The sequence below is a fragment of the Nannospalax galili genome, unplaced genomic scaffold (genome assembly GCF_000622305.1).
Source record: "Nannospalax galili isolate Female #2095 unplaced genomic scaffold, S.galili_v1.0 scaffold390, whole genome shotgun sequence".
In the NCBI taxonomy this organism is placed as follows: Eukaryota; Metazoa; Chordata; class Mammalia; order Rodentia; family Spalacidae; genus Nannospalax; species Nannospalax galili.
Window position 1 is genome coordinate 5390715 of NW_008330777.1, and position 15197 is coordinate 5405911.

General features: G+C 34.2%; 1 protein-coding gene across 24 annotated transcripts in view; it reads right to left on the minus strand.

The window, feature by feature from the left end:
* Ppfia2 (PTPRF interacting protein alpha 2) overlaps positions 1 to 15197 on the minus strand; it is a 580223-nt gene that overhangs the window by 159863 nt on the left and 405163 nt on the right. For all 24 annotated transcript variants that reach the window (XM_008852254.1, XM_029555664.1, XM_008852263.2 and 21 more), the window contains one exon: positions 14260 to 14376. In XM_008852254.1, the coding sequence (XP_008850476.1) occupies positions 14260 to 14376 (117 nt within the window). The remainder of the gene's footprint in view (positions 1 to 14259; positions 14377 to 15197) is intronic.

The window sequence follows — 15197 nt, forward strand, 5'->3', positions numbered from 1 at the left end:
AAAAAAAAAAAAACATGGCACTGGCACAAAAATAGACCCATAGATCAGTGGAACAAAATTGAAGACCAAAATATGAGTACATTCAATTTCAACCACCTGATGTTTGACAAAGGGTCCAAGAACATTCACTAGAGGAAATACAGCATGTTCAGAAAATAGTGTTGGAAAAACTGGATCTCTGCTTGTAGAAGAATTAAGCTAAACCCCTACCATTCACCTTGTACAAAAGTCAACACCAAATGGATGAAAGACCTTAATGTGAAGCCTGAAACTCTTAAACTGTTTGAAGAAAACATTGGAAAAAACCTACAAGATATAGGTGTGGAAAAGGATTTTCTAAACTGGACATCAAGTGCCCAGGAAAAAAAGTCAAGAATCAACAAATGGACTTCATTAAACTAACAAGCTTCTGTACATCAAAAGAACCAACCAAGGAAAGGAAGAGAAAACACACAGAATGGGAGAAAATCTTCACCAGTGACACATCTGACAGAGTTTTAAAATCCAGAATATATAATGAACCCAACAAACAAATTATCAAGAAAGGAAGAAACCCAGTTAAAAGATGGGCTAAGAAACTGAACAGAGAGTTCTCAAGAAATAAAGATGACTAAGAAGCATCTTAAAAGTGTTCAAAATCACTAATAATTGGGGAAATGCAAATTAAAACCACTTTAAGATTTCATCTTACCCCAGTCAGGCTGGCTAACATCAAGAAAACAAATGATACCAAATGTTGGAGAGGATGTGGGGAAAGGGGAACACTCATCCACTGCTAGTGGGGCTGCAAGCTTGTTCAACCCCTATGTAAAGCAGTGTGGAGAACTCTTAAAAAATTACAAATGAACCTATCATTTGACCCAGTTATACCACTCCTTGGCATATACCCAAAGAACATATCCTATTGCAGAGACACTTGTACATCCATGTTTGTTGCTGCTCTTTTCACAATTGCTAGGAGATGGAAGCAACCTGAGTGTCCCTCAACTGACGAGTGGATAATGAAAATGTGGTTCATTTATACAAAAGAGTTTTACTCAGCAGTACAGAAAGGCGAAATCATGAAATTTGCAGGTAAATGGATGGAAGTAGAAACTGTTATACTAAATGATGTAACATACGCTTAGAAGAAAAAAAAGACATATGTTCTCCCTCATATGTGGATCCTAGCACCAAATCCTTATTAGTGAGTATGTATCCAGACATAACTACAGGAACCAGGATAATGAAGTGGATGAGGTTGGTAAAGGAAAAGAAACAATCTGAAATAGAACAGTAGACAACAGGTGTTAACAAGGGAGATATGGATAAAAATGGGGTTAATTTAAGGGGAGCAGGGAGAGAAAATTATACAAGGAACCTAGGGGATAAAGGGAAAGAAGGAGATCAAGAGAGGTGGGCCCAAGAGAGGAGAACATATTATTAAGGGAGAAATGGGAAAAACAGGGGTACTTAAATGGGAAAACCATGGTGGAAGGGTTAGGCAATGTGAGAGATAAATAATGCCTAGCTAGTTTAAGAAAACCAGAGGGAACCATATTAAGCCAACAACCTATTGACAAATTATACATACAACCAGATCAAAGAATCTAATTTATGTCTAGTCAAGTTTATTTATCTGAGAACATCTGGTTTTTTACCCAAGCTCTATCTATGTAGCACATGGTAACTAAAAGTACCAGACTGGTGGAACTAACCTTCTTGGATGTTTAACAGCCGTACTTTGAGGCCTATACTAATTTGATCAGCAGGATATAAAGGACAGTTTTTGCTCCTTGCCTTCCTAAGTCAACTAAGTTCCAGGGGACTATGAGCATCTCTTAAAATGTCCTGTAACTGTGGTGAGTCACCTGTCCTCTTGATCAAGGAGGCCATGGAGACCCCATCAGATGGACCTGAACCAGTGTCCAGTCTACGAAGAGGAGGGTCAACACAGAGGAATCTTTTTATCCATGCTTCCAAGCGAAAAAGCCATGGTCAAGCAGGATGTTTGATTTATCTTCACATAGACGAAACTGGTAGAAGAAAGGAGCCAGGGCCTCCTCCCAAGCCCATGTTACTCCTGAGGAACAGATCCTCAAATGACCTTAAAATAAATTGTTTTATTAAGAGTAAAAATAAATTGTTTTATCTGGGCCAACTGTAGGGTCTTAAACACCCAAAAGTAAAGTATAACTAAAGATAAATGGGGTCAATATAAATTTTTGAGTCCATATGTATATCTAAAGGCTACATAACAAGAAAATGGTCAGACAGGAGATACCTTCCTTTGAGCTATTGGCCAGGGTGGCCAAAAGACTCTCAGACAGTAACCCAGCATAGAATGGAGAAAATTAACAGCAGGCCCCAATCTTATCTAAAGGAATATTGACGACTGATTGCTGCTAGATGAGGAACAGCTGATTTTCCTAAAACAAGGCTCTCTAAATAGGCTGACTAGATTCAGCAGATGGACAAGCACTAGGGAATGGCTGGGGTTGGTGACAACACAGTGGAGAGTAACAGGGATGACAGAGTATATGGGTGCCAGTGTGTGGGAGGGGGAAGGCTATGGGAGGGTGCCATTTGGGAAGTGGTATATAGATGAATAAGATTGTGTGGGATATTCTCTATTGTATACACACAAAAAAATGAACAAATTAAAAAAAAAGACATATTTGAGGAGGAAGCATAAAAATGTACTTCATGTTAAATAGTAGAGGTGATAAACATTACCTGTGAAATCTACCTGATGACTTTATATCCATACTCAGGTACTAAGGATCCTTGTGTAACCAACTGTGAGTAGTAATAATCAAATACATAGAGACTGAAGACACATTGCAAACATCTAAGTGTTAGTTGCATTAAAAATGTAGAAATCAGCATATTTTAAAATGAAATGGAGATCTTCTTTAAAGGGTTAAAAACTCATTCAATTTCATGTCTTACAGAGTTTATACTGAGTTCATTACTGTATTACTCTATCAATTCAATTGTGAACCTAAAAATTTGCAGCCACTTTTGAAAGAGATGTATCCGTGCTCTGGAATGTGTTACTGAATATGTTAAAGCTATAATGTTATACTTCTAATAATGTGGTTATTAAATTTTTAAAAAAATTTTAAAAAATTCTTCAAAGCATACAAATTTGCTCCTTATAATTAGCAAATTTTACCATTTACTTCTACCTGATGACTTTATATTCATGCTCAGGTGCCAAGGATCTCAGAAAGTTACTGACTGTGGCTAGCAATAATCAGATATATAGAGATTAGAAATGCATGCACAAATATCTAAGTGTTAATTGCATACTTCGTGATGCACACCTTTAATCCCAGCATTTGGGAGGCAGAGGCAGGCAGAGCTCTGTGAGTTCAAAGCCAGCCTGATGTACATAGTGAGTTCCTGAAATGGAGGTTTTTTTAAAGGTTAAAAACCTCATTCAATTTTATGTCTTATAGGGTTTATACTGGGTACAATATTGTATAACTGTATTAATTCAACTATAAACCTACAAATTTACAGCCAATTTTGAATGAGATGTATCTTAGCCCTGGAAATTGTTATTGAATATGTCAATGCTGTTGTAATGAAATGTTTCTAGTTATGTGGTTATTAAATAAATAATTAAAAAAAAACCATATCCTATGAAAGTTCCTGAAAACTGAAAATAAGCCAGAAAATTTGGGAAGGACCATGTGTAACATGCCAAATACATGATTCATGTGTTGTCACTGTAAAGATCAGTGGTTCCCTGCACTGTTAAAGCTGTGAAGAACTTAAGAAGTCCCTCAGTAAGTAATATATGAGAAATAATAAAATGCACTGCATACAGCTGCTAAGTAGAATGATTTAATTCAGGTTATTTTTCAGTTTCTGTATACGTGAACATGAATATATCTATTCATGCTGACATTATGTATACATGCATAAGGTAAAAGATTCAAATTCAGAGGAATTTGGAGAGATGGCTCAGCAGTTACGAACACTGGTTGTTCTTGCAGAAGACCCTGGTTCGAATTTCAGCACCCATATGGCAGCTAACAACTCTCCTTAACGCCAATCCCAGGGGATCTGACAGCCTCTTCTGACCTTTGTGGTCATTGCACGACACAGGTACACTTACCTACATGCAGGCAATGCATGCATACACATAAAATAAAATAAACAAATAAATTATTTTTTAAAAAAGATTCAAATTAAGAGACTGGAGAGATGGCTCAGAAGTTAAGAACACTGGCTGCTCTTGTAGAGGACCCAGGTTCAGTTCCCAGCACCCACATGGTGGCTAGCAACCATCCATAACTCCAGTTCCAGGGAATTTTGATGCCCTCTTCTGACCTCCGTGGGAATTTCACAACATGGGTGCATTTACATTCGTGCAGGCAGTACACTCATACACAGAGTGTAAAATTAAAATATTTTTAAAGGATTCAAATTAATAATAATTTAGAGTTAACAACGGACAGATCCCTAGTATTTGAGAGGCCCAGGGCAAAAGAACAAAAAGTAGGTCACTTACCATAAGTCTAAAAATCTAACATTCATGACATAAGCTAACCAACTATCTAATCCAAATTCCATTATCTGCCAGGCAGATGAGAGAAAGTGTCTTACAGGGATGGAACTTTTTGTGGGCACAGTGGATGGACCCACACTGAAGGACATTTGAGAATACAAATCAGACTCTCTCTCTCTCTCTCTCTCTATCTCTCTCTCTCTCTCTCTCTCTCCACACACACACACACACATGGAGGACAGTGGGGAGATGTGGATAGGGAAGGGGGATTTGAATACTATCTGTCTATATTGTATGAAAGTTGCAAATTTTTCAATAAAAATAAACTTTAAAATAGTTTATTATCCTCCTTGAAAGCACATTTCCCATTAATTAGTTGTATCAGACTATTCACTATAAACTGAAAGTTAAGCACCCCTGCACACTGCTTCCATCTTCTCCTCAAGTGTCAGCTTCTTCCAAACCAAGCTTCTGCTTTGTCTCCAGATAGGGACACTCCAGCCATCAACCTCAGCAACCAGGACCATCGTTGTCAGTCTTTATATATAAAAGTTGGAGCACTAGGGTGTTGGCAGGCCATACAAGAAGCTTTTAGGAAGAAGCCCATTCGATATTAGAGTAGGTAGTAATTTGCTGTTTGAAAAATTGTAGGTTTGATCTCTATGGTAGTTTAAGAGGAGTCCTGAGAATTTCTCTCATTCCAGAATACCTGTGAAGATAACATTCAAAATATGACTCTGTGACTTTGGCTTCAGAAAAGAGTAGGTATAAGGGAGTTACTAACTGATATGAGTGAAGCTGTAGGAGCCTTGGAGAGAGGCTGCAAAAGATCAGAAACATTGGTTTAACTTAAAATGGTTTACATTCCATTGGATATCCCGGTGGGATTATTAAATATTTAGTTGAATTCATGTGTCTGAATTTTACCAGTATGATGAAAATTTTTGATACTTATTTAGTTGTGAAGAATGAGGATTATCCCTTTAGTCTTAGTCACTAAAATGTTCTAGGATCATCAAGAAAGTGAATGTAGGCAGGAAATATTGCAAAGTCCATATCCATCCATATCCATCCAACAACCAGGCCAATCAATCCCTTGGTGTAACCAATTCCAATGCGATTCATTCCCACTATGCTTCACCACAAGTATATCCATGATCACAACTGGATCTTGTTAATACCAGAGAGTGATTTGTTCCTGCAGTGTTTAAAGCACCAAAACAATGATATGGACACACTCAAATTTTTTTTCCATCTCATATTCTGTACTGTTTCTACCCACTTTCTTTACTTAAAAAAAAAGCTATTTTCAAAGCTTCCTGAAATCACTGAGTCCAATTCTTTCCTTCTGTTTAGTTATTTATCCTTTTAAACTTGATTTCATACAATTCACTCCATTAAAATGATCTCTTCTACGTCATAATTTATCTTCTTTCTGCTAAATGCAAAGGTCACCATTCTTTTGGGTATCTCCAGATCGTGAAGTGCTGATAGTATTTGCAGCCCCACTCAACCTTGACATTTAGGATTACATGCTTTCTTGGCATTTTTTCCATGCACTCTTCCCCATTTTACCATTTTTAAGACATGTTTTCCTCTCTCTTTTAGCTTTCTTCTTATCTTTATTTGAATTTTTTACTCCTTGGGGTCTTGTATGAAACTTTCTTCTCATCTCTGTACACGTTTGTGAAGAATGATTCTGAAACTCTTTGATAAGCTCTTCTACTTATTCAGATTAAGGATTTCACCATTACATTCCAAACTATTCATTTTTCTTCACTCAGTTCAAGTTAAGTCTATAAATTCATCATTTCTTCTTCAAAAAGATTCTCCACTAATTTGTTGTCACTACAAAGGATTTCTTCTTCCACTTGTTTGTCAAAGCTGACAAACTATCGTACTTAACTATACTTATTGGGTTGTTTTTTTGTTTTTGTTTTTTTTTTTTTTAAGACAGAATCTGCCTGTAGCCTCAGCTGGGCTGGCACTTGCTGTGTAGACCAGGTTGTCCTTGATTTGTGAGATCTGCATGCCTCTGCCTCCCCAGTGCTGGGATTAAAGGCATGCGCCACTACTTCTGGCCCATACTTAACTTCTTAATAAGTTTTACGCTCCTTCTAAATAAAAATCTATTCTTGAGTAATCACTGTGACCTCAACATCTTATGGATCAACCCACTCCGCTCTGTTTACAGCACCAAAACCTTTACTTTTTAAATATTTGGTTTCTCTTAAAACATTGCCCTCAATTGCTTTTTACTTTTTAGTTTAAAATTACTAATGCATAAGTATATGTATTCATGGGCACAATATATTACTTCAATACAAATTGTAATATATTCTGATGTTTACTTTTCTATCTTGTTATCAGTATTTTGTGCTTGGAGACTTTTTATCTGCTCTCTTGTTTTTTCTACAATTCACAGTAGATTACAGTGAACTCTGGTCCCATTGCTATGGTATAGGACACTGGGATTTATTATTTCTATCTAAACTCCTTGGGACTTATTTTCTAATCTTCCTATATTTCCCCTACCCTTGCTAGCTTCTAATAATTACTATTACACATTCGTTTAAAAATATTTTATTATTTTTATCTTATGAGTGTATTGCTTGCACATAGGTAGGGCCACCCTTTTCATACACGCCCGCAGAGGACAGAAAAGGATGTTGGATACCCTGGAACTGGAGTTATGGACAGTTGTTAGCCACTATGTGGGTGCTGGGAATTAAACCTGGGTCCTCTGCCAGAGTAGTCAGCACTCTTAACCACTGAGCCATCTTTCCAGCCCCATTTCTAGTTAACATTTTTAGCATCTACATGTGGCAGAAAGCATATGGAAATGGCATTTTCATACCTTTTTAATTTATAAAAAAAAATCACCATTATAAATTTATCATCATTTTCTCTGATTTATTCCTCAATTACAGCTAAGGGTAAACTTATAAAGGAAAGGTCAGTAAAGTGACTCTCCTGTCTGAAGACTTCAATGACTCATTGTCCTCAGTACTGAACACATATTCCTCCCATGAACTTTTTGATATCCTCACCCCACTTTAACCATTTAGCTTTCTATCTCACCACTGTCTCCCATCCACTTTAATTAATATTCCATCCACATACCATATTTTTAGTTTTAATCTGTATGAATGCAGTTTCTGCTTCCTAAAAGCCTGTACCACATCCCCTTGCTTAGAAAATTTTAACTCATTATGCAATTGTAAAGCAATACTGCATTTGCTTTAATTTCTTCTTGATTTCTCTAGCAACTCTATATTTCCAGCACTTGAATTTTGTGGTCTTTTGGGGCTGTCATCTGACCCTGCATATACATAATATTGGAATTGCTTATTTACCATACTGTCTGCCCCAGTGTATTTTAATATTTTGAAGTTATGAATAAATAGATATTTAACACATAGTTTATACTCAAATATACAGTAAATTAGTATAAATAAATATGATAAGAAAAGTAAGATGATAGCCACATGCAAAAACTAAGTTGGATCACAATGCAGATTAATATTACTTTATTATCGGTACTTTATGTTACATAAACCACTGCTGTTTTTAATAATAAAATTAAAAATGAGTTTGGAAGATTTTTTATATTTTCAGTGTATTTACATCTAAAAATATATAACCTGTTCTAAAAAATACCCTCAGGAAATTGGGTTTTAAAAATTACGGAGTATGTGTATGTGTATGCAGTATGTGTACCTAAATTGCAAGAACTATCTATCTAAAATTCAAACAGAGAGTACAAAAATTCAAACAGACAGTACAAAAATACAAATTGTGGAATTCCTATTCCTTGATGGGGAAATTAATAAAGCTGAAGAATTTTCAGGACAGTGTGCACACCAAACCCAGGATGAACTGGAAAGGCTTCATCACACGCTAGAAGTGAAGAGAACTATTAGCATTAAGAAAAAAGAAATAAAACAATTGAAAACAAACCAAGTTCTATATGCAGCAAACTTACTCCTCACGGTTGAGAACCAAACGAAAGGAGTCACATCACCTGTGGCATTCTTGCTTTAATTCTGGGTAAAGCAATGTAACGGACTTAAACCTCAATTACATTCTGAAGTAGAATAAAACTTTTTCATGTATTCTTAATGCATATTAAAAATATATATATATATTTCTGAAGTATGTTTCAAGTAGTCTGTTTTGGTCCACATTATTCCTTGTTAGATTTTGTCCACTTTAACCTTATGAAATATCAAAAATTTTATAATATCAAAATCTCGTTAACAAACAGAATATTTTTTAAACCAAACTAATGAGGAGAAATCCTTTTGTATATTTTTCTGCTTAAGTGTAGGTGCTCAAGACCATTCCATGAAGCAGCATGCTAATTGCATGTAGCTTAGTTACATTTTCTCCTTTACTTTAAAAAGTAGATTATCTGTAGTACATAATATAATGTAAATGCTGTGTAAATACTTCTTATAGTGTATTAGAGAATGTGAACAAGAAAAAAGGCTGTGCATGAATAAATGAGTTTGGTTTAGTTTTGTTATGAAAGAGGAACAAATTTCCTTTAAAATGAGCTAATCTCCACTTAGACAATTTTTGTAGGAATTAGAACACAGGTAAAGGCACGTTGAAGGAGACAGATTTCATCTGATATAGCTGAATGCCATGAACAGCACTGTATAATGCAATAGGTGATGTTATATCAGCAGAGCCATCACTTACAACACTTGGGTAGAGCAGGCCACACAAGAAGCTTTTAGGAAGAAGTCCACTAGATATTAGAGAAGGCAGTAGTTTGCTGTTTGACCAGGAAGTTTGGGCTTCTAAGTACCTGTGTGTGGTCAGGAAAGTTGATACTGGTGCGCACATTTTTACAATCCCCTTAGTCCTCTGGTCTCCTCATCTTGTAGAGAGGGACACGGAACTAGAGCAAAGCTCACTCACTACATTTGGGGTCTAAGTATTGTACACCTCTTACCCATGATTAAGATCCATACATACAACTGAACGTTTTGAATTACATTGGCTTGCAGGTTCTGTTCAGGGCTTAAAAATACTCAGAAGTGATGGAAAAACTACAAAAGCTTTTCCTTTTAAATGACATTCTTTAAAATAGAAAAAAAATTATCAGTCCTGGAAAATAAATGATTATGTGAAATTCTAAAAGAATAGCAATGCATTTTGAAGTATGAAAGAATATAAGGAAACAGTATAATCTGGAGGTAAGGCAACTTGCTCCACATAATTCATTTCTTTTTCTTTTTTTTTTTTTTTTGAAGTCGAAAGGACAAAGTATGGTGGGTCTGAGGAAAATGACCTTTTGGACATGAATTCTTTTATTTTTATTTTTTTATTTCTTATTTTTTATAAAAACTTAACTGAGAATTTCATACATGCACATAGTTTTGATCAAATCCATGCCCACTCCCTCCCCTCCAACATTCCCCACTCTGCCCTAAAATCTTTTAAGGACTAGATACAAGCTCCCAAATACTTTTGATATTTTTGGCCTTTGGGATAGAGTATGTTGTTAATAGGCTCAAGGACATGTTGCCTTTTAGCACAGAAACTGGATACATTTCTTTGGAGTATTTTTACCCTTACTGCCTGGCCATTTCCTACCTCTTATTCATATTATGCCATCCTCTGAACGGGTTACCCAAATTGCCAATATGGGAATAGGGACACCGACTACTCTGGCTTCTTCCACGCTGAACAGGGACGCAGGGTGAGGCAATTGAAGACCCTCTTCAGTGGGTCTATATAAAAGACTCCTAAATTGCATAACTTTTGTCTCTAAGGGGAGAAGAAAATCCTTGAATCATGAATAGGAGATGTGAAGAAGTAAAGGAAAGAGCAATTAGCATTACGAGTTCTAGACAGGGAACTAGAAAAAGTCATTTCACTTCAGTTTCATGATTTGAAAAGAATAAGTAAACAAGTTCTACAAGTTACTTAATTATGAAAAAATGACAAATATGTGTTAACACATAATGCAAATTATTATAAAAATAATATAGTTAGGGATTTCCTCGCTTTAAAGATTTCCATTACAAAAAGAATAAAATTGAAATCAACCAGAGCCTGTAACTACTTAAAAATCTGACCTTTTCTTTTTTTTTTTTAATATTTTATCTTTGCGTATTGCTTCTCTCTTCCTTGGCCACTAGTTTCAGTCATTTTGTTCTCCTTCCTTCCCTGGAATGTAACCATATCTTCAAGCCCTTAGCATATCTGCCCTCCCTGTTCACTTTAATTCAAGCACTCTCTAAGCTTCTTCATAAGACTGACTTCTTATCTTTTTCTTTAGAGTAATATTTACTTAACAGTATACTATACTTTTATATCATATTTAACATGTTTTGCAATATTATTCTGGGCATGTTTATTTTTCAATGTAAATTCTTATCAAATTTATCATAGGAGCTCTGTTTACAGAATTTCTCCCATAACATTGTTTTGATCCTCATCACTTAGCAAATATTTGTAGCTAGAAACTAAAACTGGAAACACAGAATATGCATATTCTGAGCATTATTAAGCCCAAGAACAGCACTTTCATTTTTAAAATTTTGCAAATTAGCTCATTCTCTCGCTAGAGAAAAAGAATAAGAAAAATGGTATTGAGCCCAGTTCTAAACTATATAAAATTTAGTGTTCTGGAAAATTTTTATTATGTAAATATGTTGTTTTGCAAGAGATTGAATTTAAGGTCACATAGAAACATTTATATTTGGTTCAGCTAAACATTTTCCTTTGGTCTTGGAAATGTTGATAATAGTTATAGGATGTTTCATGAGTAATAAGGCCCATTTCAGCGTGTGTTTTCAATGAGACTATTTTTGTCAACCAGTTTGTCAACAGAATATTCAAGCTGCTGACAATAAAACATCACATCTCCTGTTGGCTAGTAATCTACCCTGACTATGCAATTTAGGTAATTTTACTACTTTGAACAAAGAGTGGTGTGTCTGGCTAGGGTTATAAATTCCTTTCTGTCACTTTCATTGGTACTAAGAACAATCTTGCATTTTTTTTCCTCTAAGCAACCCACTGACAATTTGTGGATTAATACTTTAGAAATCTTTCACTGAAAAGCTTCATCACATACTCTTAACTAATATTATATTTTCCTGTTTTATTAAAATAATAATATAGATTATTATTTCATATTTTATCAACTTTTGTCAGTCAGAGAATATTGCTCTAATAGGCGGTAATTGAGAAACAGTCATAGACTAAACTAGAACACAGTTTATTTTATAAAGTTAAAATAAAGGTATATACAATGCATTTCAGATATTTTTTAGGTTCATATTGAAGGATGGTGCATGATACTTTAAACAACAAAAGTCTATTGTTATCAAAAGCACGTGGAAATAACTAAAATTGATGGAAATTTTAAAAAATGATTAATGATGAGTAATGAACAATCACAATGTTTCAAAAACTTTAGACTCCAAAAATTAGTCTGGATGAAAGATTTCTCTTTTATATTAGCTGAAATTCCTTCATCAATAATATGTAATATTGGGCAGGAGAGATGGCTCAGTGGTTAAGAATGCTGGCTGCTCTTGCAGAGGACCTGGGTTTGATTCCCAGCACTAATATGGCAACTAACAACTGTCTGCAATTCCCATTCTAGCGGATCCAATGCACTTACATAATGAAGGCAATACACTCATACACATAAAATAAAAATAAAAAATAATAAATAATAATAATTAAAAAAAGAATTTGGCATGCAAAGGAAGTCAAATATATCTATATCACATTGCCAGTTGCTCATAATCTTTCATATGTTTATCTGTAGCAATGAAGTCAGTTAGAGACCAATAACTCCTACACAGGAATGCTCTTCTTAATTCTGGAAATGTAATCTGGAAATGTGTCTGACCAGAAACTGCCTTACAATCTCAGATTGTTTGAGCATGTTATATAAGGAATTATATCATGAGTGGAAAAACTTGCAGCCATATGTTGCCTGATGATGAATCTTATGACTAATACATCATAAGGCAATATTGCCATGTGAGCATCTATGATTAGTTACACAGAAGTAGATGATACAGCTTACTACACACCTCTAGATATCATTATTCTGTGACTGTTAGTCACTGGCTGAAACATCATTAGGTGGTGTATGACAGCATAATAACATATACATACGCTTAAGGTATATGTGTAAATATCAAACATAGTGTGAGAAAACAGAGGAGTTTTAAAGTTATTTATACTTCAGAAATGTTTTTCACTTATTCCTTCATTATGGACTAGAGTAGCATAAATATGTTTTCTGCTATTACAGATATCTAGGTAAAAGACGGGACCAAAAATGCCATCTTCATTACCATAGATGTGCATTCTGTAGTTTTTTTTTTAAGGAAAGGTCTAACACCAATGACATAATTTAAATGAATCACCAAAGGCAAATTTTATGTTCGTTTTCTAATCTGTTTTCTAAATGCAAATGCCTTATCCTAAAGAGGTTGGTGGTATATTGACTGAACCAGTATCAATTTATTTAGCTGGAGGAAAGATAAATGATATTTTTATTTTAATCTCAGATATTGCCTATGAAACTATGAAATAAAGATTATTTATTATTAACATTTAGCTTACATTTCTATAAACTACATCACTTGAATCTAAAATAATGGTGCCATAAATAACTACCTGTTCATTTGTCTACCACCAGATCTGAAGGCTGCCTCTGGAAATTCATCTGGGTTACTTGGTTTATTTTGCACTTGAAGGACATATCAGAAGCCACTCCCACTGTTTCTGCAGTGCTAAGGCTCAGTTTTTACTCCAGCAAGGCGCTAATGTCATTCAATTTGTCAACCTGTCACTTGCCTCCTCATCTCTAGGTTTGAGAACCTCTTAGTATTTGCAATGAAACCAGATTAACTACTTTATTCATGTGGTCTTAATGACTAAGGAGCTTAGATATCCAAAAATATAACTTATTACAGGCAAACAATCAGGAGATTCTCTTGAGTTTTAAACTCAAGCTATCCAAATATCTAAGTACATTTCATGTAATTCAAGACACACAATAATTTACCTTCTTCCTATGCTAAAAACATACAGTTTATCACAGAAAAGTTTTTCTGATAGTGGTCAGACAGATTGCTGATGGGCTCTGCCTGTATCTAAGCCTCATTGCAAAGAAAAAAATCATTTCTTTCTAAAAATAAATAAATAAATTGATAAAAGTCCCATGGCTCTATATATTGAATTTCACCATACTTTATTAGTACAAATGCTGCTGGCACCTTCCAGACAAGATAAAGACTTTAAATGTTAAGTCAAATAAGAAATGAGAGATTACCAAGAAAATTTTGCAGTAATAGATAATAGATTAGTCATAAACTATATATAATAACATGTATAAACTTGATAACTTAAAAGTCGTATTCTATTCAAAAGCAGTACAATATATTTTAATGTATTTTAAATTGTATATATTATATATCTGCTATATATAATTAAATTATATGTATATTCAAACAAATCTTAAAGAATCAAATTAACAGCATGTAATGAAAATGTAAACAAGTCTATACATAGCACATACAAAATACACATATGTATAATTTAAAAATAAGCAAATTGAGAATATAGAATAAGAAGGGAAATCATCATGAACTTCCAATTAAAACTCAATATAGATTACAGAGTATGCACTACATGATTTTTATAGTTCATATTTCTATCAAATGAAACAGCAAATGATCATTTCTTTATAAAACAAGTCCCGAGTCTCATACCTTTTCGTGAACTTTCTGGCCAGGTTCCATCCCTTCAAGATGTTCTGACTCTGTGGATCCCTCACTTGATGCCATTTTTCTTTGAATATGCACATTTTGCTCACGCAAGGCAACAATCTGCAAAATAAAAGCATTATTCATTTAAAACTTAATTTACATTACTGTAGTTAATAGATAATGAATACCCACAAATGATAGAAAAACAAATGTTAAATTTTACCTAATTATTATTTGAAAAATGTCTTTTAAAAATTAGGTTCGCATTTTGTATACCACTTAGAAAACTTGTGACACTTGTCCTTAGAAAACTTTAAAGCACTATGTAATTAAAATTTACCTATGAATGTGTTTTCTGATTACAAAATGTTATCAAATTGGTTAAATTGGCAATTATGTTTTTAAAGTTGTAAGATGTCATAAAATTCCTATTTTTGTCTTTCAAAGTATACAAGATATATACATGAAAAGAGTGTAGACTAAGAATAGAGTTCTGATCATTTAACCTACAGAGATATCATGTCAACAGTTCTGAAGCAAGCAAACCCATGAGTAGGACTTACATCATAGTTTTAAAAAAATTATTATTTATTCCTTTATTTGTGTGCATATTTGCATGAGTTTATGTGCATCGTATGTGTGCAGGTGCCCTTGGGAATCAGAAAAGGGTGTTCAATGATCAGCACACTTTGATTTATGTTTGAGTCATAGTCATTATCTTATTGACCATTAACAGAATTTCTCATCTAAATGTAGTTAATTGAAAAACAGTCAGACAACAATAAATTCTTGCAGCGTTTCAGTTCAATTTTATGGACGTGATTATCCCAAATAGGAAGCCTGTTCCCATGTAGTTGCAGATACGATCTTATTAATATATAGAATAAGAAATAGTACTCTGACCTTTTCAAAGTTTTGAAAATTTATTATACATCATTAAA